At 30.3% G+C, this 25,088-nt stretch overlaps 1 protein-coding gene across 1 annotated transcript; it reads right to left on the bottom strand.

Annotated features, from left to right (window-relative positions):
* Nucleotides 1-8,534: 8,534 nt before the first annotated feature.
* LOC139521717 (ornithine aminotransferase, mitochondrial-like) lies at nucleotides 8,535-24,589 on the bottom strand. The gene is made up of 9 exons (XM_071315275.1): nucleotides 24,248-24,589; nucleotides 19,983-20,174; nucleotides 18,444-18,668; nucleotides 16,244-16,467; nucleotides 15,137-15,309; nucleotides 14,168-14,246; nucleotides 13,395-13,508; nucleotides 12,920-13,058; nucleotides 8,535-11,164 (listed from the first exon to the last, which is right to left on the bottom strand). The coding sequence occupies exons 2-9, from the start codon at nucleotides 20,161-20,163 to the stop codon at nucleotides 11,001-11,003; spliced, it is 1,299 nt and encodes a 432-aa protein (XP_071171376.1). The 5' UTR covers nucleotides 20,164-20,174; nucleotides 24,248-24,589; the 3' UTR covers nucleotides 8,535-11,000.
* Between the last annotated feature and the right edge of the window lie 499 nt (nucleotides 24,590-25,088).

Here is a 25,088-nt window from a genome sequence, read left to right as displayed (position 1 = left end):
ATAGATGCGTTCAACATTGTCACCAAATTTTGAATTATTTTGTGAGAGAAGATCATCTATATAGCGGAAAGTAAAGTTAAAGGATATTGCTATCTTTTTTCATAAAAAAAATTCCTGTGTGTAGCCAGCCTCATAATAATAACAAAACAATTCGACAAGAAGAGGGGCACAATTGGTTCCCATTGGAATACTAACAGTCTTTTGAAAAACACATCCTCCAAACGTCACAAATATGTGAATCAAGAAATCATGCATCTTGATAATGTCAGACAAGATACTTGTACGTTGACCATTCTTTTTTAACATGTTTAAGAAACAAAGCAATACCAACCCTTTCAATTTGTCTTTTAGTTTGGAATGGGGAATACTTGTGTAAAGTGCAGAAAAGACAAATGTTTTAATACTACTGCAAGATGAAAGAGTTTTAGATTGTATATTCTCTAAAAGATCTTTGGAATTTTTTAGTATCCACATCTGATTCATCTCTAAAATAGGCAGTTTAACATTATGAAAACCAGAATAAGCAGTTTAACATTATGAAAACCAGAATAGGCAGTTTAACACTATGAAAACCAGACAACCAAATTGAGAATATCATTTTAAATGACTATAAAAATTAAATTTTATGACCGAGTCAACAAACTACCCGTGCATAACTCAATGAAATTTTCACTTAAAGTTATTACAGTTCAAGTCATGGTGAACATAAGATAAGATAAGATAAGATAATTTTATTAACCAATCATGGTGCCCAAAATTTGAGCTATACAATCAAATGAATTACAAAATAAAGCACAGAAAATGGTTAGAATGATTAAAGTACATTTAAACAACAAAAAAAAAAAAAAACAACACATGAATACACATTTACACTACTTAACCTGATATAAACCAAGTTATTGACAAAACAATAGTTGTTATGGGTGTCACTGTGACCTGGACAAATTACATAAATCTTTAGGATAGTTCTAGGTTTATGGGAGACAACTCCTGATCAATTTTATTTCCTATATATTTATCTATATATATTTTTCTTCTATTTTTTTCTTTCAAACAACAATATTTTCTATAATTTTCTTTCGTTCTTCAAAAAGGGAGTGCAATAAATTAGATAAGTTTGAAGTTACAAACAAATCTTCAGATGAAAGAATCCAAACAAATTTCATTTCATCAGATAATCTTGAAAAATTTTTGAATTTAGAATTTAAATTAGATAGATGTTGAGATCGAGTATCTTTTAGAACAGGACATTTTAAAAGAAAATGTAGTTCGTCTTCAACTGCGTTCTTACATAGTTTACACTTTCTGTCTTCAGCTTTAATTCCAATATACCTCCCTCTTTCGATTTCAAGATCATGACAGCTAGTTCTAAATCTTGTGATTATTTGCCTGTCTTTTTTTGAATTCATTTTTAAATATGGTTCAAACATAAAAATATTTTTAAATTTTCTGTAAGTTCTTAATTTATTGCCAGATTGTAAATAAGTACACTTCCCAGAATTGCTTTCTAAACTAGCTAACCAGCTTTCTTTAAATTTAATAGTTAAAGATGTTTTTACTTTTTTTAGAATATGGTTTTGTTTAAAGTTTGACTGGTTAACAAATAGATATTCTAAGTCTAGAAATTTAAATATATGTTTAATGCTTCCTATCCAAGATTCCTGGTTATGTTTGTCCATAGAATGAGATAGATTTATGGCTTCCCTTAGAATAATATTTGAAGGTTCAATATCTTTCATAAGATGGATCCAATATTTTACCATATTCATTATTACATAATACAGTGTAGGGAGTGAACCTAGTTCTCCTCTACATGCCATATTTGAAGTTTTTATATTAACTCCAAGTGAAAATTTACAAAGCTTAGTATGAATTTTCTCTAGAACAAGATAATCAGTTTCTTTTGATATAAAGTTATCCAAATGTATTTGTTTCTTACGTGGTATATAACCCCAAATTTCAGATCCATACAACAAGATTGGTCGGATTGTATGGTTATAGATGTGTAATAAAGTACTAGGTTTTGGGCTTTCCACTGAAAAGGTCTTCCTTAATTTGAAATATGCTTTCATTCCTTTGTTATAAAGTTCTTTCTTTGCTATTTGGAAACTCCCAGATGATGAAAAATTTATACCTAAGTATGTGTAGTTCTGTACACATTCTAAAGTCTGGTTTCCTAATGATATTTTAATATTTTTAAGTCTTCCTGATTTGTTAAATACAAGAACCTTGGTCTTTTTTATGTTAACTGTCATTTTATAATCAACTGTAAATTTATTTAATTTGTTAACACAATTTTGAAGTCCTTGCTCTGATGATGATAAAAGAACTACATCATCAGCATACATTAAAATATTTAAGGGATGTGTATTTAATGGGATTGGGTCACATGTTTGGTCAAAATAGGTTGGCAAATCAAAATAGGTTGGCATATGTACTATTCAGAATATGGGTAATTGAAGTGCTCTTCGGAATATTTTGGGGTGACACATTTGGCAAATACTGTTCCTATTCAGAATGTTTCTGAAGGTGACAAACTTGGTTAACACATGTTCTTTTCGACATATTCACCTTAACCCAAAACCGAAACCTATTCCGATTACGATACCAGATAGTTGATTGGTTTGAAATTCTCCTCAGTAAATGTCATTTTGAATTCAATCAGTATATACATTTTTATTGTTCTAAGTCTGAAATTATTATATCAATGATCGATTACCTGACACATCATTTCACATTATTTAAATAGTGGAGATTAATTGAACCTCTATTGAAAACACTAGTACAAGTTATATACAATTTAAGATGTCGATATGACTTTAGATATAATTACATAAATTCATCGTTAAGCATGTTCAGTCGAAGGGACTGTACTGCATTAGTTATCTTTTCATTCGTCTAATGATGTGTTCTACATACTTTCTTTTTGGGCGAACCTTATCGTGACGTTGTTTTGTATGGGTAAACGCTGATTGTCCTATCTAAAGGTTTATCAGCCTTACGTTTATGGCGAAACAATTGAGTGTTGCAATATATAGACAGTGATGAACAGCAAGTAAGAACCACGAGGATACAACAACAACTGGAAGTTTTTAACGATCTTGACTGGCTATACAGCTCTCGCACGGTCGGTAATATCCACGAGGATAGGGTTATGCCTCCTCCCGACCTATGAATTCGTCAATTTGTAAGTAAGTAAGTGCGTCCTTTTGTCACAAAGGAAGCCATATTTCTGATAAAATGTTTCTTGTTAGCATCTACTATAACTATAACAATAGGTAATGAAGTCCACATAAGATCATCTCGCTACTATAAAGGAAAGGAGCACACTAATGTTTTGTTTTTAGCAATATATACATGTAATTAAATCATCCAGTCCTATTTCCACCTGATCAATATACTCATATGTATCATGCAAGCCTGGTACCGGTATCAATGATGAGTTTATATGATGTCTGATGGTTAGAGTATAAAACATATTAATAATTTTACCAAACTCCAAGGTAAAAAAAAGGAGGAAGCATAAAGACCTGACAAAATCAAACACTCAGCTATGTTAACAAATGGAAAATAACTGCCATTTTCCTGACTATAACATGCATAAAGCTATAAAAACAATTTGGACAATTATTCATCAGGGCTTTTAAAAAAATTAAAAATGCATTGCCCTTTGCTGATAGATGATAAAAGAATCAGTTAGATCTTTTAATAGTAACTTCAATAGACACAAAACAGAAAACCATTTTTTCTAAGTGATGGGCATCATTCCAGTCATGTCTTCACGGGGTAATACGTACCTAAATGGGAATAAGATATCTAAAATCTGACTTCCTATGTCAAGACAATGACACAATGATTTACACAGACTGATGCAAGTCATATCTCCAGATAACATATTACCCTTTCCTCGTTATTGATTGTTGACACCATATATCTAGCTGAAGATCCCATTTAATACCATATACAGCATCAAGATGCGACTGTCACAATGGGCGGAAAGTTGTCAATGAAAAGGCACGAATAAGAGCAATGTCCCTTTATCGAAAAAATTGTCGTGATTGGTGTGTATCATAACTAAAAGTTATACCAGAGACAGATATACATGTGTCTCTGGTAATACTGAGGTATTTGATTGTGTTGACATAATAATCTGTAGTATATGATTAGATAAATCCAAATTGATGTAGCATGTGTCAATCGATCTGTGTGGTATTGCCAGATTCCGAAAAATAAAAATGAAACTTGACAAAAAGAGCATAACATTTAAACATGAAAAGGGTATTGTTCAGAATGATTCCAAAGATGCGAACGTTGGCGAATATAGGTTCTATTCAGAATGTTTTCAAAGATGGCGAACTCGAAGAATGGTTCCTACTCAAAATGTTTCCAAAAATGGCAAAAATGGCGAATTTGGCCAACAGGGTCGTATTCAGATTCTTCATGTTTCAAAAAACGGTAAACATAATGCGATATTGAGAATATTTCCAAAGATGGCGAACATAGGTAGTAACATAAAAGGTACCATTTTTTCTGAACCAAATGCGTATTTCGACAATCAAGGTCTCTTTAGTGATGATCGAGGCCAAAATATTTAAAAAAGCAGATATGAGATTTTTTTTCGAAGATGACGTCATGGAAAAACATGAGAACTATTCAAATTATTTCTGAAGATGACAAACTTGGTGAACATTTCCCAAATTCTGCATCTCCCTGTGGAAACAATTGCATACTAAGTTTCATTGACATACTATTTTAAGAAAAATAACTTATGGCAGATGGAAACACAGAGCAAGGGACATCTATGAAACAAAATTTCTACAATGAAAATATAAAGCTTTGCATAACTCATTATCCCTAACCTCATACTGGAGTTAACGGCAAGCAAAGCTCAAAAATGGATACCCGAGTTTCCGCCATCGTTTATAAATAAAATGTATTGTCTTGCCATTGCAGATAGATATTCTAACCTTCCCCAAATGTTGGTATATAGATAACCTCAAGCAATATGAAACCCAAAACTAGACCCTTCTCCCCAGACATACTGAGGCTTTTCTACTTTAGAAATAGATTACATAGCTGTATTTGGCAAAACTTGTAGGAATTGTTGGTCCTTAATGCTCTTTAACTTCGTCATTTATTTGGCCTTTTTAAATTCTTTTGAGCCGACCGTCACTGATGGGTATTTTGCGCGTCTGGCACAAATATAAAATGTAAATTCTGGTATCTATGATGAGTTTATCTACACATCTCATTTCCATTAATGGTGAGATAAAACAGTAAACAGTAACTTTAATACTCTAAAGTTATGAGTCAAACACGACTTTGTATATTTGAATTTAGAACAAAGCTGAGCAATTTTGTGATCTTGGTCCATTGATTGATTATTAGTATTTAACACTACTTTCAACGCACTTATCTCAAGCACTTATCTTCATCGTGGTGGTCAGTTCTTTAATAGGTGGAGGAAGAAAGTGTGCCAGGAGATAACCACTAATCTTGACAAGATTGCTTAGATTTATCAGTGAGACTAAACAATTAAACATTGAATCGTATAAAGTATTGGTTGTAGCTGATTCAACTCAAATTTTAAAGATTTCTTGAACAAAGACATCATTGGATGCTATTTTAAGAACTGCACATTGCAAAAGTTATGTAATTTTCTTGACAAGTATAACATCATTTTGTATCTTGAATATCTGAGCATATATTTCATGGAAAAATTCCTAGAAATGTTCATGGATAGGATGTTTAGAATGATATGATCAATTAACTATATTGTATGTATATCAAAAATAGTGATAAATCTTGGAAGATTTATATATCAGTTCAGTATTTAAGGTTTTGATTGTATTTCATTCAACCATTACACGAAAAACTGGCAATCCTGCTCATAGTCTCCATCCTTATTTATGACACATTTGCTGTGAATAGGCAACATCAAGCATCAAATTTATGATGTAATCATATAAACCCATTTTAAAATATGATGGCTGTGCAAATTATTATTTTCGAAAAAAATGTTCAACAATGGTAAAGGTTTTACTAATACATTTTATGAACGCAAAACACAATTGTTCATATGGATAGGAAGGAAATTGATAAAATTGTGTATAATTGTTGTGCGGAATATCGATTTTATGCGTGTGTGTGTGTGTGAAATATTGTATGTAATCTATGGGATTAATGTAGATTTTGTTTTAAAAAATAAATATTTTTGAGAAACAGGTTTCAGAGCTAGGATGGCAACGCAAACTTGTATATTGTCAAATATGCTACTTCAACATGGTATCTAGGAAACAATCCTAATGAAAAAATTCTTAATGTTGATCCAAATGTCCATGAAAATGATTTCAGTCATTTTGTCAATAGGATATTATCGATCATTATCGACTATTTTTTATTCATTTTTTTTTCCATAAGAAGCAAACATAATCCTAAAAACTTGAATCGCTGAACTTTGTAATGAGGTCACTGTCAGGTAAAACCCAAACATGTTTGAAAGACCTATATACATTGCAGTCAATCTAAATACCAAATACAATTGTCATATTACTCATAGCTATTTGCCAAGTTCATGTTATTGCTGAAATGTCTCGCCTGCTTAACTGATCATGATTGCATTTGTGTTGAAGGTCAAGAGGGGTTTAAATTTGTACAAGTATTACTGAAAATTCACATTATCATGGATGCATGTATACACGGAAACAAAACCAGATAAGCCCTGCCAGACATACAAGAACGCCATAAATTAATCCAGCACTTTTAAACAACAGACCTAAACAAGAAAAGTTCAACAAATGAGCAATGAAAATAAAGGCAAGACCAGATAAACCATGCCCGACAGACCTGCACAAAACACGGTATAGATTCATAAACAAAATAGTATTGCGTTTAGTGTCAAGTTCAGATAAACACTTCGAGAGCTGTTCACCTTACAATCATGCTATACACCAAATATAGTTGATCTATAATTGCTTATAATATCTAAAAAGACTGGTTGAAACACAAAATTCGTAACTTTGACCAATTAACCATGAAATTGATGTCAAAATCAGAAACTACACTGATCACTAACCCATACAAATGCGAAATAAATAGGTTAAGGAAGTGAAACGTACACTTACCTCACTTTTAATTTTGTTAAGAGAACATAAATGAGGAAACACTTTTTTGTACGGTTATCATATACATTATTTTGCTATGGTGCTGTTAAAACATTAAAATCATTCAAAAGTATTTGTATTTTCTTTTTCAGATGTCTTACTATTTCTGCTGCACAATACTGAGAAATTCGGTTTTCGGACTTTATAAATTGTTTTACGCGCCCTTTTCATTTCATTTCATCGAGATTTCACACACAAAAATTGTTCAACAACTTTATTAAATTTAGATTGTAATATTGTGCTTTGTATACATCCTAATTCTTTTGTATTTTCTTTTTGTAGATATTAGTATGAACAGTTAAGATGCATAATTTGACGCATGATGTAATATGGACTTTAGTATTCAAGTGATGCATATGTATTTTGAAAAAATTGTTAAATTAAAACTGTTTGGTGTGTATCTCCTGCTATATTAGTCTTTGTTGTTTCTTTATATAGAATAAGAAATAATTTATGTTTGGATGAGCAAAGCGAGGTAGAACATAAAAAAACATAAGCTCTATCTATACCAATAGCCAGATTCGGCACACTTTTGAAAGTTTTTTTTTTGTTCAATGCTCTTCAACTTTGTCTCGATTTTGGCCTTCTAACTCTTTTAATTCAAGCTCTGTGGATGGGTCTTGAGTATAAGAAATGTGTGTCTGGCGTATTTAATTATAATTCTGATAAGTTTTTCACATGATGCAGTCCTAGTTCATTTCTTCTTGAGAATGAGTTGAGTTTTGGGTTTCTTTTTGTATGACATTGACTCTGTTATATTTACTTTTTCTAAACAATGACGTAGTGTTACTTGAATTTTAAGCCTAATTAAATTTAAACAACACCTTGCTTAGAATCTTAACTAATAAATGCCATAATGCACCTAATTTGTTCATTTTTTATCTTATCTTCAATGTTTTTGATCTGTAGTTGTTGAGAAAAAATTGAAACAATTTGTTAAACATCTATATTGTGAAAAATAAATATGTTGGAAGCAAGCCAGTTGTAGAAAAGTGAAAATCTGAAAAAAGTGTCAGTCTAATTTCCCAATAGGAATGGCTATACATACCAAAAACCTCTGATTTGTAGTGGCTGTGGAAATTGTAACATAAATGAATTCAAGAGAGATTGACAAAGGTAAACCTGTATACCCCCTTTTCCGTGGTTTAAAAAAAATATAACAAAACATATGCTTGGCAAACTTGGATTTATTTTTATTTCCACCATCAAGAGTGTCTGGAGAAAGTGGTCAATAAAATACCAGAATATGATACCATTTATTCGACAGATTATGAATCTTTGTAAACTTTCAATATTGACCATTCCTGATGCTAGCTTCAAAACATGTCTAATCCCCATCAAAATCAGTAATCACAAGATAACACAATGTCATTGATTCAGATGGTTTTAATGAATACAGAAAAGTTTAAATGTAGACAATGAGTAGAAACCGTTCTAAAATTTCTGGAAAAAAAATGCAATAAAACATTTGGCTCAATACATTTTGTATAAAAAATAATTATGCTTTTACATGACCTAAGTAGTGTCAACATTTTAACTTTCCAATAATACTGCATATTACAAAATTTTAATATGAACTGTTCATATAAATATCATAAAAATCTAAACCAGATATGTAGTTTTGATAGCACTTACTATTCAATTTTCCATACATTTAATAGCACTAAAAATGCAATTTTCCAAACAATTAATAGCACTTACAATTCAATATTCTATACAAAAAATAGCACTTATCAAAAGGCATCACTCCCTTAAAAATCAAATTGTGAAGGTTTTCGAAACCCTGCTGAGACATTGATGATATATGCTTAACTTTGATATCAATTTTACGACAATCTGACAAGACCGGATCTTGCATCACGTATAAGAGCTGTACCTTACATACAAAACATTAGTCCTGCAGAAATCTTATTAAATTCAATCCGGCAAATGTAAACCCTTTCCTCCATAATGACACTTTTCAACGCCACCCCCTTTACTCCATAATGACGCCTTTTGATGGCTGTGTAGTGCCTCAGTTGAAACGTCTTACCTAGGAAAAAATCTTTATCAGACCTAATAAAATTTGTATCTAATATAAAAAGGGTATTCAAGAGAATATCTGACTGGAATTTCATTGATTAAATATTCCTTTTTGCGATGCATTGATACTTTAAACATGATAATTTCTTTTAATTGAAAAAATCCTATGCAAATCATGTATGTGTAAAAAAATTGTCAATGGAGGAAAGGAATGTATGTTTTTGTTATGAAATCTATTATTTTGTCAATAAGCCTTGCTAAAATGGAAATTTTATGGGTCATGAAATGAAAAAGTATGAGGAATATAACCAATGGTCTTTGGTTTTTTTCTGTAATACCTTTATGCTAACATACAAATAACTGCCTGCAGATTAGTCAAGTTTTGAAAAGTCTTAACTACATATGCTGAAAAATGCCAAAATATTCATGATTAACAAGCCTTAAAAAGATTGAGATTTCAAACATATTTGGATTTCATTAATATTTACTTGAATTGTAAGATTCAATAAGTATACATAGTATGTATGAATAATTAACATGTATAAAGCTAATGGTTTGATAGATATTTAAAAAAAAAATAAGTTAAGTATAAATTGGACTAGATCAATTTCAGTAAAAAAAATGTGTCAGCTATATTGATGACTGTCGATAAATAAAATTTCATTTGACTGCCTATTTTATAATTTGAGACAAAAATGAGGTATTTTTATTTCTCCACCACATCCATTATTTGATAAACACATACATTTGGTTTCAAAATAACATATTGTATGCACAAAATATTGTGTCTACCACACATGCCATGATAGACATAGTAATTTGCAAATTATAACTTATTTCTCCAAGACAGCATAATCAAATGAAATATAAATGATGTAATGAGATTCAAAATAAAAAATGAGTTATACTCATAGTAATTGCCACTTCTTCATGACCTTTCAAAAAAAAAAATCATGTGTGTTTATCAGTGTTAATATTTATCTCCAATCAATAAAAAGAGATAAACAAATAAATTTATGCACATGATATAGAAAAACAGACAAAATTTTAAATACATTTACTGCCATGATTATTCTTTGGCATTATAATGTCAAGTTTTATGCATAAACTAAAATGCAATTTTAATTTCTGAAATTTGCAGTAAATCCAAAACAAATCAATGTTTTCTTTTTAACCAAATCTTCACATTTAATTCAACATTCAGTCTAAAACAGATATATACAAATCAATATAATAATTTTTCTGAATTTTTATTTCAATTTAATATTAAATAAAAGAAAAAAGAATTCAAACGCTAATATTCATTTTATATTAAAAAACAATTAAGTCTTCATCACTGAAAATTAAACTTCAGTGTTACAAAAAGATCTACGGTATTCAAAATTCAAAATATAAATAACTTCAGATGTTTAAACAGTTTGCAGATCTATTACATGTAACAAGAAAATGATGCACAAAAAAATAAGTTAAGCTTTTCAATCAATCACAAATCCGAATCAAGCTATATATAGAGTATAAGGAAAGAAAAATAATGAAAAGACTGATGTCCATACACCAAAAATTTAAGATATACACATTCAAGGGAAACATTAAGTTTATCAATAATTCTGTGTAATTTTTCATATTGTAAAACCAAGAAAAGTACTGCAAATAATGTACTTTCTTTCAAATGACACAGATTTTTCCCTTCAAATTATTTAATGTCGCCAAATATTGGCAACATTTCTTGATTGAATCAAAATAAGTCTATAAGTAATTTTTTTTTCAATAATAAGCAATTATATGACCTAAAACAATCAAAATCACTAAAGTTTTCTAATTAAAGGACATCACAGTAGATTTTATAATGTTCACTGATTCCATTAACTGTTCTTCGTTCATTACAAGGGGTGGGGCAAATCTAATGATGTCACCATGTGTAGGTTTAGCTAGTAATCCATTGTCTCTAAGTCTCATGCATACTTCCCATGCATCAAATCCTGTAAAAATATAATGAAATGTTAATTAATCTGAGTTTTAACACTTAGCAATGAAAAGAGTGAAGTAGAAAACCTTTTGACTTTAATTTTTAAGCATAAAAGGGAGGTGGGGGTGAAGGGGTGGCAAGAGTTTTTCTTTTGTGTTACAGAATATTTTTTTCCATCCTATCTATGCTATCTATGCAAGGTTATTGAATTTCAGCTCTTACCAGATCACAGATCAGGATTTTCATTTTGCAAATCCCTTCCATTTCAAATCAAATGATTTATATGTCCCCTAAACATATTGGAATTTTATAGAAAAATCCACAGCCTTTCCTTTTGAAAGCCTTTACCTGACAATTTGTTACTTTATCAATAGAAGATGCCTGCGTGCAGTGTTACTATTGATTTCACTTATAGTCCGTTTGACTTCTATAAATCTTCAAAAAATAATTATTAAAATTTCATTTTTAAAGATAAATATTTTTTTTCTTCATGTATGTTAATGTATGATATATACGAACTCTGACTATGTATATCATAATTTTAAACCTATAATCAAAAAAGTTACTCATTAGGTCTCTATGTTACTTCAATTTATTTTAATATAAAATACTCAATGGAGTACGTATGAGTAGTGTAACAGCCTTCCATTCAAAACAAAAACATTAGACATGTGCTCTAAACCTGTTTTATTGTACCATGTGACTTTACTCATTTAAATAACTCTGGTCATGTGATTACTGAGCTTTCTGTATTCAATGAGAAATACAAAAGCATGCACACATGACCAGAGTTATTTAAATGGGTAAAGTCACATGGTACAATAAAACAGGTTTAGAGCACATGTCTAATGTTTTTGTTTTGAATGGAAGGCTGTTACACTACTCATACGTACTCCATTGAGTATTTTATATTAAAATAAATTGAAGTAACATAGAGACCTAATGAGTAACTTTTTTGATTATAGGTTTAAAATTATGATATGCATAGTCAGAGTTCGTATATATCATACATTAACATACATGAAGAAAAAAAATATTTATCTTTAAAAATGAAATTTTAAGAATTATTTTTTGAAGATTTATAGAAGTCAAACGAACTATAACAATTGTTTGAATTTAAAAATTAGTGAAAACAAGTACAAACAAGTGAGTAAACCATAATGTTTAAAGTTGTATAACAAAAATCTCAGTGATAAAATCTGTAGATTTTCTGTAAAAAAAACTTGGGTGTCTTTATCACAATTTACAACAAAATCCTAGTTTCCCATTAGTATATGTACAAAAAATATCATCTCTGTTTTATTAAGTATCGTTGCTGCTTTTGTTATTTTTGCTTATCTAAAATTGGGCAACACAGACTTACATTATATTATCACTGAACTAGTATATATTTGTTTAGGGGCCAGCTGAAGGACGCCTCCGGGGGTGCGGGAATGTCTCGCTAAATTGAAGACCTGTTAGTGACCTTCTGCTGTTGTTTTTTCTATGGTCGGGTTGTTGTCTCTTTGACACATTCCCCATTTCCATTCTCAATTTTATTAGAGGGGGTCCTAACTGTAGTTGTTTGATATCATAGACGATTTCACAATATTGGACATAAAATGTTTGCAATTTCCAAAGGTAGACTTATTTAATCACAATTTAACATTCATGGCATAGTTTCATAACTAGTTTGTATTTACATCATGGCCAATCATGTATAGATGTCATATATGTTTCCAGCCTATTCGCATATTGAATTTAAAATAAATCCTTAAAATATACTCACTTTCACTTATCACAATAGCATTCAATAATCCTTTTCCTCTTACGACCTTGACAACCTCTTTAGGAAGTGTGTTTAATTCTTTTCTTAACATTTCTCCCAGTTTGGCGGCATTATCTGCTAGTTTCTCTTCAAGTAAAACCTAGATCAAGAAAAATTATCAAATCATCTTTAACCAAGAAATGCAAGGATATACAGAATGAATAATTTATTTAATGAAGCTAGTGTTGCCTTTCCAAGAGTCTTTAACAACTTAATCAGTAAGCTTCTTACAGGAGGGGACACTTACCACATAATGAGCTGCTGGAATACAAAACTTTTTCTAGCTTAAAAAAATTTAAGAAATAACAAAAATTCCACAAGAATTGGTTGAAGTAACTTTGAGTTATTGTATGAATTGTTGACAAACAGACACATTGATGGACTCCAGTGGTATACCATAACAAGTGCAGCCTTTGATTGGCTTATAAAAACTAACCTCTAATGAAGCTATTGCTACTTTACACCCTAAAGGATTTCCTCCATATGTAGACCCATGTTCTCCTGGTTTTATCGTTAACATTACTTCATCATCTGCTAATACTGCTGACACCTATAAAAAAAAAAATTGTCTGAAATGTTTGTTAAATTGTTGACGTAATCCCAATTTTCATTCTCAATTGTATTACAGGATGTCTCAACACTCTGTATACAACCATTTTTAAACTTCTGATGTTTGTAAATATTAGTACTTATTATATAATACAAATGTAATATAAGATCATTATCTCAATTATATTGAAGATTGAAAAGGGGGAATTATTTGGAATCTGAAATTGCCAAAAATATTAATTTCTTTAATACTTTCGAAATTGAGTCGAGAATGGCCCAGTCTGGTTGAATAATTAAACCATGATATCATAGACATGTTAAATTGACACATTTGACATAAAATGACCACTTAACTCATACTTCTTGGTAGAAACCAAATGAGCAACAGTTTTACATAAAGATCTTTTCCATATCTAGCAGAAAAAAATCTATGGTAAAGGTTGCTATTTATGACTTTTAACATACTACCCTTAGGACTACCAACAAATATCCTTAGAACTTAAACCCAACCAATCCAAACATTGACAATCTATACTTCATATTTCACATTATTGCTCCTAAATCGAAAATATCTCGTCTTTTCAGCTGGAAGCAGAAAACTATAAATCAAACCTTAACATGCTTAAGGAAGTGATAGAATAGAAACATTGAAATACTTACAGGAAATATACCTCCAGATAAAGCTTTGCCTAATACTAACATGTCTGGTCTTACACCACTGTGTTCTACACACAACATTCTGAAATAAATAATCAAAACTATCATCATAATGTTCTATGCAAAACATTATGAAACCTTTTTTTTGTTACACAAACTCAACAATCGATTACAAAAGTTAAAGTACAAACTAAAAAAATATTCCTGTCATGCCATTTAATTTGTCCTTACTGCCTTAGGTATACTATAAGGTATTCAGAAAATAAGAGACTGAACACCTCATCTGGTGAAAAATTTTACTGAGGCTTTTTTTTGTTTTTCTCTTATTATTCTGTCATTTGGGTATGTTGACAGTTGTTAGCCAAGGATCTTTGTTTGTAATTGTCATCATCAAGACAAAAAAAATGTCTACTTAGTATGACTAAAAGGAGATTAGGGAAAATGTGATTGAGACAGAAATTCAACAACAATAATAACCAAAAGACTGTCAACAAAGGGCAACATACAATCATAATCAATAGACAAGGTTCTATACAATACAATGTATTTTGAGCTCTTAATCTGTCAAATTTAAAGGGGTTTAAGTAGTTTTGAAGATCTAACATTTCCCTTGTTTTAGTTGTGACATACATAAAAGATCAGGTTATAATTTCTTCAGTTTTAGCCATGTAATTATGAGTATGCAACCAATCAAAAATACATGAGATATGGATAATCAATGAGATAGCATCCTACTTTAGGATCAAACATAAAAAACACTCCAAAAGATGGTGAAATTGATGATTTTACTCAGGATGTTTTTGGACAGTTAAAAGGACCTTAATTTTTTTAACATTTTTTTTCAGTATTGTTTTTGACTCAATCAAACTAACATTTACTGGACTCCCTGGATAATATATATATATATATGGTAAGGTTTAGATTCCACCCCTGAAAACAATTAGTATGTATACATAGTGAACATCTACTCACTTTCCTGTTCTACATAGACCTGTCTGAACCTCATCAGCAATCCATAGAACATTATACTTAGTACACAGATCTCTAACCCCTTTCAGGTATCCCTCAGATGGAACAACCACACCAGCTTCTCCTTGGATTGGCTCCACCATAAAGGCACATACATTGGGATCTTGGAATTCTCTCTACAATAAAAATTGGCCATTAAAGAAGCCCCAAAAAGCCTGTATTACTAAAATTGTTTTAATGTCCATGGTAAACATTTGTCACTTTCCATCCCATTGAACCTTTATTTTATAAATCTACATTAAATTTTCAAAAAAATTTCATTGCATTTTAATTCTTATAATTAGCAGTTGCAAAGATAAAAATTTGTCATGGCTGTGATTAGAGCATTTTTATAACAGATCTCAGAAATAAATTGAGATAATAAAAAGTAAAATCACAAAAATACTGAACTTGAGGAAAATGAATTCAAAAAGTCCATAATCACATGGCAAAATCAAATAACATAACACATCAAAAACGAATGAACAAGAAATGTCATATTCCTGACTTGGTACAGGCATTTTCAAATGTAGAAAATGGTGGATTAAATGTATTGTTTAACCTCAGTTTGATAGAATCAGGTACTGACACACTTGTCTAGATTTATAAAAATACCTTTTCTATATATAGTCATAGTGACAGTTGTATTATTAACCAGAAGTCTTAAAGAAGATGAAGAAATTTCCAAGCATGTACCTAGTTTTGCATGGAAAAGTAATATGCTGAATGCAGTAACAAATTGACCATGTAGAAAATTGATACTTCAACAGTTCTATTAAGAAATTCTGAGAAATTGAAGTAGAAAACCAATCCAACTTGAAATGAAAAGTTCCTGTTTTAGTTGTTAAAGCATTTAAGTCCCCATTGGGGACAGTCATCATAAATAACTAAATCAAATCTGATTGCAAAATGCTGGCAGTAAACTTTATAACAGCTTTCAATGAAAAGTTAAATACAGGGGTTCAAGCTCCTTTTAACCTTTAAGGGGCAATACATCTGTAAATTGATAAGAACTCCACAGAGGAGACACAATAACATTATCAGATAATCAGAAAGATTGAATGTATCTACCTCAAGAGAACCTAAATCATCATATGGTACCATGCCAAATCCTGGCATGTATGGTCCAAAGCCAGAGTAGCTTGAAGGGTCTGTAGATGATGAGATAGCAGCTAGGGTACGACCCCAAAAATTACCAGCAGCAAACACAATTTTTGCTTGGTTATCTGGAACTTTCTTTACATTATATGCCCACTTCCTGGCTAATTTACAGGCTGTTTCTCCTCCTTCTACTCCTAAAATCATTGAAATTGAAAGAATCTTTTGAAAATGGAAAATCTGAACATTTTTCAGCTTGGGCATACAGAACAAATTAAACTATTAATCGTTAGTTTAAGGTCAAGGAATAGTAAATGAGCTATGTCGCTGATCTTGCTAAGATTTTGCATGCAACCTTGGCTGGGTGAACTACAACTGAATATAAAAAAAATAATGCATTTATCTCTTTTATTATCTGAAATATTGCAGATTGATTTCATTAAACATTGGTGAATTTTTGTATAGAAAGAACATAAAACATGTAAAATTCGGCGAAAAAACATATAAAATTTGTCTTAAAATCGCCAAATCTCTAATTCTACTCCATAGATCTATATGTTGTTGCCACATACATTACTGTTTTCATGAAATAAAAAATTCATATGGTGACTGACTTTTCTTTTTGTCTAAAAATCAATGTCTTACCGAGTTGATAGTGAAAAACGTCAAAAATATATGTTTTACAGCCTGCATCGCGGCAATGTTACGATTATTTCAACGTTTTATTGGAATTTTTCACAAAGAACACAACTTTGAATGATTTATAACGTAAAAACGAAGTCAGTGACCCTACCTTTATTTTGCACCATTATAACGGAAATTTATGTATCAACAACATATAGTTTTTTAAAACAAATCTATGGAGCGGAATTAGAAATTTGGCAATTTTAAGTCAAATTTTAGAAGATTTTTTGCAGATTTTATGTGCTTTCTATACAAATATTCACCAATTTTGTAGAAATTCAATCAGTAATATTTCTGATGATAAATGAGATAAATGCATTATTTTTTCGATTTTCAGTTGAAGTTCATCGAGCCAGACTTGTATGTCAAATTTTACTGAAATCTGTGACATAGCCCATTTACTGTAACTTGACCTTAAGTTGAGTAAATTTGCATACATATAGTGAACTCCTCTCAAATATGTTCAACCCTATATCTCAGTGGCCTGGATGTTATTAATTGCAGTCTTTTAATAAATATCGATTTATTCTTTTGCACATTTATAAGTCCATTGGTTTTCTTGTTTGAATTGTTTACATTTTGGCATGTGGAAGCCTTTAATGGCCTACTTATAAAGGACACCTATAGTTGCTTGCATTTTTTAAAATCTACTTCATTTGGCCTAGTCTCTAATGGATAATCATCACATTTTTTTTGACAATCATACCACATGTTATGTCATATCATAGAACCCCAAGAATTCAATTTTTGATGAAATCAAATAATGTTCAATTTCAGACCCTTTAGACCTCAATGTGGACCAATTTGATAACTGGGCCCAAATATTAAAAATCTAAACACATGGTTAGATTCAGCATATTCATGATATTAAAGAACCCCATTTATTCATTTTTTGATGAAATCAAACAAAGTTTAATTTTGGACCCTTTTGGCCCCTAATTCCTAAACTGTTGGGACCAAAACTCCCAAAATCAATCCCAACCTTCCTTGTGTGGTCATAAACCTTGCGTTAAAATTTCACAGATTTCTGTTTACTTAAATACTAAAGTTATTGTGCGAAAACCAAGAAAAATGCTTATTTGGGCCCTTTTTGGCCCCTAATTCCTAAACTGTTGGGACCAAAACTCCTAAAACCAATCCTAACCTTCCTTTTATGGTCATAAACCTTGTGTTTAAATTTCATAGATTTCTATCTACTTATACTAAAGTTATAATGCGAAAACCAAATGTCTTCGGACGAAGACGATGACGCCAACGTCATACCAATATATGACCTAAACATTTTCAATTTTTGCGTTCATATAAAAATCAAATACCTTGCAAAGGAGCCCCATGACCTATCAATATGTTTAGCTTATTTTGTTCCTTAACTAATGCTCTTCTGACTTATAGTATCAACTTTAAATTCTTGATTTATTTTATTTCACCTAAGTACATCCTTAAATGCAGGAAAAATATCTAAGCTTTATCTTCAAGTGTAAACACAAACCTGTATTCATTGGAAGTACTTTATCATACTTGAACATTTTTGTGATATATTCCTCAAATTCTCCCAACACATCATTGTAGAATGCTCTTGAGGTCAAGGTTAACTTGGATGCTTGGTCGTTTAATGCCTTGACAATCTTTGGATGACAATGTCCTTGATTACATGCACTATATGCACTTAGATAGTCGAAGTATCTGTTGCCTTCTACATCCCAAACAAAACAACCTGTACAAATCAAGAAAGAGCAAAGTTCAAATACATCGATAATTTCACAAGACCTATCAATTATATTCTGCACTCTATTCAAAACCTGACAATAGTTGATATATACAATATTAGAAGCTTTTGCATTTTCTCTCTCTTTTCAATAACTGTTTTCTTTATTTAATGTTCCAGATTATTTTTGTTGCAATTCAGTGTTCCTGTTGTTCCTTTTGTCCAGTCAAACTAAGTTTGAACCTCAAACTAATTGCAACAGAAAATGTTTTAGTTCTAATCTACAGCATTACGCCCCAAATATACACAGAAAAAAGTCCCATAAAATCTAACTTGAGGAAAACTGAAATTTTGCATTTTCAATTTCTTACGGAAATTAACATTGGAATGGGAGATAACTCCACAATATGACTCTTTTTTAAGTCAGTGTTTGGTTGATTTTCTTAAAATTCATGTAAAATATGATACTTTGATGGGGTATTAAGTACATACATGTATTTGACAACATTATATAAACTTCTGCTCATGAAATGTACAAAACTGAAGCGTTAAGGGTATTTTTAATTTTTTGCACAATTTTCATTAAGGAAATTGCAAATTCATGGATTTGTGACCATTTCAAAAAAACAAATGTGAATATCTAATATTGTTTATATCTGTAAATTATATTTGTTCACATCTACCTTGTTAAAAGAAAATGAAAAATCTAATAAATGGTCAACTAATGAATTATGGAATCTAGATTGAAGCTTGATAAAAGATATGAAGACACCTTATCAAGAATCAATACATTCTGTTGAATAGAAGCAGTAGTTATAATTTTGCATTTATTTTTAATGATATTTCTGCCTCTTTTGCCAAGTTATCTCCCATATCAATGCAAATCTTCATAGAAATTTTAAAATCATGATTTTTTAGTTTTCCTGAAGTTAGATTTTTTGAGACTTTTTACTGTGTATATTTCATGTATTTAGGGTATAATGCTAAAGATTAAAATCTTCTGTTGCAATTACTTCAAGGTTGGGGTCAAATTTATGCTAGCTTGACTGTACTACTTCGTGTGTTTTCCTCTTTTAGTTGATATGTTTCCCTCTTTTAGTTTGTAACTGGGATTTGTTTACTCTAAATCGATTTAGGACTTTAAAACATTTGTATACTACTGTTGCCTTCATTTATATCCACAATATAAGGTGATACTCATCAAACTGAATTAAAATAAACAATTGTTTCCAGCAATAGGACAACAAAAGCCCTGATTTTTTTTCTACATTTTATAAATTAAAGGGTTGATAATGAATTATGAGCACCAATACATAAATATACCTTCTCCCTTTTCCAGAGCTACTGGTAAGGGATGATAATTATGAGCACCAAACTTGTCCTCCCTTTTAAACACTTCCTCTGACTTTTTGGTCTGTGTGGCAATTGTTCTGACACCTGATCCCTGTGCACACACCTGTCTGACTGCACATGCCAATGGCTGTCTTACTAATTTACTCAACATTCTGGGTTATGCTTAAAACAAACAAAAATATTCTCATAAGAATCACATAGCATATAATGACCCTCTATAACATTTATTTATCCCTTCTCCCCATGTTTTACATTCACAAATTTGGTTCATGAGATGTTGTTTTGTGGACTTTGACCAGACTTTACATGTACTTTAAAATTACATGTCTGGTTTGGGAAATAATAAAAGTCATCATCAAACATATTTACAATGCACAGCACACATTGGAAAAATTAAACCTATAATCAGCAACAAAAATGTGTATTGTTGATTTTTTATTTAAAAATTTACTTATACAAATTAAAGAATCACTTTTTTGCAAAATATCCAATCCCTCCCTCCCATTTCCCCAATTAAACTACTCTCTTTTATTCTTATGGCCATCAACAAGTCATCACCCAGTCTGCACCGTTAGCCACTAGTCCGATGCCCCAGACTAGTAAATATTAATTCGGACTGGTGAAAAATTTCAAAATTTTATATAGTCATATAGGGACAATTCTTGTTATTGAGTGTCCGGACTAGGAGATGACTAGATGGCGCAGACTGAATTCACCATATCAAACACCACAAGTAATATATGATAGTGTTCGTCTTTGTTAGATTTAAACAGAGACATACAATATCATACATTTGTCATATATATTTCTTGTGGTGTGTGATGTTTATTTTCCATGTCAATACATAGGCAAGGATGTATAACTAATAAACATCCTTGGCATAGGGAATAACAAAAATTAACATGGTTAAGTTATTGCGTGTCATCTTCTTTCTTTATAAATTACCTTTAAATGTTAAACTTCTCACCTTATATCTTCTTAGGTTGCCATTTATATACCATTAATGTTTGTATTCATGGTTCATTCAACCTATGCCAACATTTTGAAATTTAGGTATAAAATTGTGTGAAAAAATGTTGGCATAGGTTGAATAATTTGTTACAGATTAAGTGTTATAAAAACATAAATTAATTAGGGGCTAATCAATCTACAACCAGTTTAAACCTAGCGTTGATGTTTACTCAATATACAATTTCTTTAACAAGTACTAGTGAAAATGTAGGTAATTGTGTGTGTTGAGGATCTCTATTTCATAAAGGAATAAGTTTAAAACTAGTATAATGAAATAAAGGGGGGGGGGGGGGATTTTATGAATTTTTATTTAAGGAACAATCATCTAATCATATTGAATATCTATGAGTGTCATTTTCATGAAAAATATAGAGATATATGATAAAAATATTCAATTTTATGTCAAATAGATTCCTTCAAATACAATGGCATACACCACTATTGAAACTCATGAATTTCATAGATACTGACTCATGTAAAATATCTATTTTAAATGTTCACTATTAATTCCAACACATTCAGAGAATAAGACAAATTTCACTAATATGATTGCCTCAAAAGTCATACTGTAAGATATGAATTGATGCTGCATCTGCACAAGCAGCTGGTGTTATGTTGTTATCATTTAGTAAAAAAACGAGACATAGCGATCCTACATTCCGTCGGCGTCAGCGGTGGCGGCGTCCACAAATATTCACTCTGTGGTTAAAGTTTTTGAAATTTTAATAATAACTTTCTTAAACTATTCTGAAATTTGAATAATAACTTTCTTAAACTATTCTGGATTTCTACCAAACTTGGACAGAAGCTTTTTTATGATCATAAGATAGTATCCAGAAGTATTTTTTGTACAACAAAAAACCCATTTTTTCTGTATTTTGCTTATAAAAGGACTAAGTGTTTCTGCCAGGAAACATTACATTCGCTCTGTGGTTAAAGTTTTAAAAAAATTAACAACTTTCTTCAATTATCCTGGATTTGTACCAAACTTGAACAGAAGCTTGTTTGTGATCATTACATACATTGTAGTATCCAGAACTAAATTTTGTAAAACAAAAAATCCATTTTTCCGTATTTTACTTATAAAAGGCCTTAGTTTTTCTGCAATGATACTATATTCTATTGTTAAAGTTTTTAAAATTTATCCTGGATTTGTACCAAACTTGGACAGAAGCTTACAACTCAATATATTTTATTTGAATAAAAACAAACAGAGTACTTGAATTTTCTAAACTACCCGTAAAACAAAGTAAATAAATAGTGTACTGTACAACTGGAAAGTTGCTGCCTATAAATGAACCAAACTTGAAATCATTTTTTTTTTAATTTTTAAATTTTATATTGCAAAATTAATTTGATTTAAAAAAAGGTTTCTGTTAAAGTATGTAATATTTGTATATTTTGTTGCTTGTTAAAGTATTTAATACAACAAAATAATGAAAAATAAAATAAAAAAAGAATTGCACAATTGAAACATTTTTTGGTCTCTTTTTTTCTCAAGTATTGTTATGCGATTGATTTTATAAATTTAGTCTTATTTTATAATTATAATAATTTAATATTTATTTCAACTCAATTTTGCTAGTATCAAGTGTTTTATTTTACAATTTTTGTCTTTTTAGAATTTGTTTATAGTTCCATTTTTTACTACAACACAATTTTGCAAATACTTTATTTTTGTTTGTGAATTTTTAAAGAGTAATATTTAATGCTTAAATATTCTGACTGTATTTTACCTTTTATTAATTAATAATTGTTATAACAACACCTATTGTATTTTGTTTGTAGGCATAGGTTGAATATATTTTTATCAAATGTTGGCATAGGTTGAAGACACCGTATTCATACTTCATTCAAATGTGATGTTATTTTACAGGTTTAAGGTTTTAAACAATAATTCAATTGTATATATCCTAACTTTGTATACTGTACTGACATATTTATTTGACCCATTTAAAAAGTTAAAATATTTTAAGCTATTATCTTTAATACTCTTTAATAATAGGATTTAATATAATGAGAATAGACATGATACTGACATGACTGATAGATGGAAAAACTCTAAGAAAAAAAATAAAAAAAAATAAATGGCTTTTATATAAATTTATATGGTCATGGTGGTAGTAAACATGAACAGTGACCTTGCTACATGTACCTATCCATGAGGGACCTGATGGGGAGTCTCATCACAATTCACGAGTTGATTTTTTTGTCAATCACGATTCACAGAAAATAAATTTCCATCATCACGGATCAAGAAAATTCAAAAAAACGGATCAAGATAGCAGAAAAAGCCAATCACAAAGAACGAAAATAACCCATCAGGCCCCTCATCCATTTAAATCATATTTTATACTTACAAAAAATGTAGCATGCCAAGTGTTTGCTATTAATAATATTTTTTTTACACTTCAAAGTGTATGTCATTTTACAACATCATAGACACATCATATGCCTTGCAGTTGAAAGTGCTTTTATTATAATGCAGATCTACATTCTTTATAGTATACATGTATGGGCACAGTTTTTTTTTAATAGGAATCTATTTTGAAAATACTGGTATACACAGTAATATTATCACATTTTTAATATTTTAAAGGCATTTATATCCTTGGATATTTACATATCATATCATTGTTGATTGACTACATGTCTGATACTTTGTGTCCAGTGGCAAATATTACATCATCATAATTTGTGCATTAATTAGCTCTTGATGGAAATTTTACACAGGTGTGATTATTTACCATCTTTATCTGGATATATAGATATGTGACTGTAGAATATTACTGAACAGCCAACACAAACATGAATGTCATAAATCTGAGAACAGTATATCTAATATATGTTCCTGCATAAATTTAAGCTACTATATAATAAATTTCTCTAATAAAAAAATTATGCCAAATAAAGACTCAAATAAAAGCATAAGTAGACAATGAAATAACTATCCATGCACCAGAGTTCACATGAAGTTCGAATCAAAGCGGTCGTTTACATTATACATACCGGTACTTGTGTGAAATAATAAGTATACAACTGTACAATGTCAATGTCTCTGTCTGCATTGTTTAACTGTGTTTTTTTGTAAGAAATTACGATGTTTATTTAATCATTACAAAGTGTTATTTTTCAATTTGCTAATTTGACCATATTTGTAAAACTCTCAATTATTCTACATATATTTAAGAGATTCATATAAAATAACAGTGTAAATTTCTTACCTTGACTGCTTGAGAATAACTTTTTCCACTACGTAACAGCTGCTGCTGATGCAATATTATATCTTGTTCACTGAATGAGGTCCAATTAGGGGGGGGCAGCTTAACTGAGAACACGTGCGGAATGGTATATTTTAAAATCCTTTATGTCATATATGTTGTGGAATTGTTTAAATTTATATATCGATCCATACTATGTCCACTAATCAGGTCAAAACTTCCACAATCAAGTGGTAACCAGTTAAGTTCAGTTCTGTTATTCAGTTCCCATGTAATATGTATTTTCCTCCATTATTATGTGGAGCACTCACCAGATTATGGCCGTGTCGAGAAACATATAATGGTATATATATATATATGAGTCATGGTATTAATATTATTAACCAGTTTAGTGCTTTATGTATGAAACTTACTCGTATTAATAAAAGCAAAACTAGTACATTACAGACAACAGGGCATTAAGCATGGCCATAATGAACAAACCGTGAAGACCCGATTGTGGTAGAGTGCTTAATTAGCATTATATTTATTTTCTTTTAGAATAATTAATAAGTAGTTTTATTATATGTTTATTAAGAGTTCATCAATTCTTCTATTCTCTTACATGATCTTACATCTTCTTAGTACAGTTCTACTCTATTTTTCTGGTTCATTAGTCAGTCAGTCATGTGTCTACTATTGGTCACAGTCATTGAGTTCATAGTTTTTTGCCACTCTTTTTGATATACCTTGAGAGAAAGCTTTACATATAGCAGCCATATTTAAAATAATTATATAGTTTAATATTTTGGACACTTATTCCATATTAATCAGGACCAGAATATCTTCATATTATATTAATCTG

This window comes from Mytilus edulis, chromosome 4 (genome assembly GCF_963676685.1).
Source record: "Mytilus edulis chromosome 4, xbMytEdul2.2, whole genome shotgun sequence".
Taxonomy (NCBI): Eukaryota; Metazoa; Mollusca; class Bivalvia; order Mytilida; family Mytilidae; genus Mytilus; species Mytilus edulis.
This window is presented reverse-complemented; position numbering and strand designations above follow the sequence as displayed.

Excerpts from the sequence above, each read along its gene's own strand:
- LOC139521717 (XM_071315275.1), bottom strand. The coding sequence starts at position 20,163 with ATGTTGAGTAAATTAGTAAGACAGCCATTGGCATGTGCAGTCAGACAG. Across the intron at positions 14,247-15,136 it reads GGTCTATGTAGAACAGGAAA|AATGTTGTGTGTAGAACACA; the intron begins GTGAGTAGATGT and ends TATTTATTTCAG. Across the intron at positions 13,509-14,167 it reads TATCTGGAGGTATATTTCCT|GTGTCAGCAGTATTAGCAGA; the intron begins GTAAGTATTTCA and ends TTTTTTTTATAG.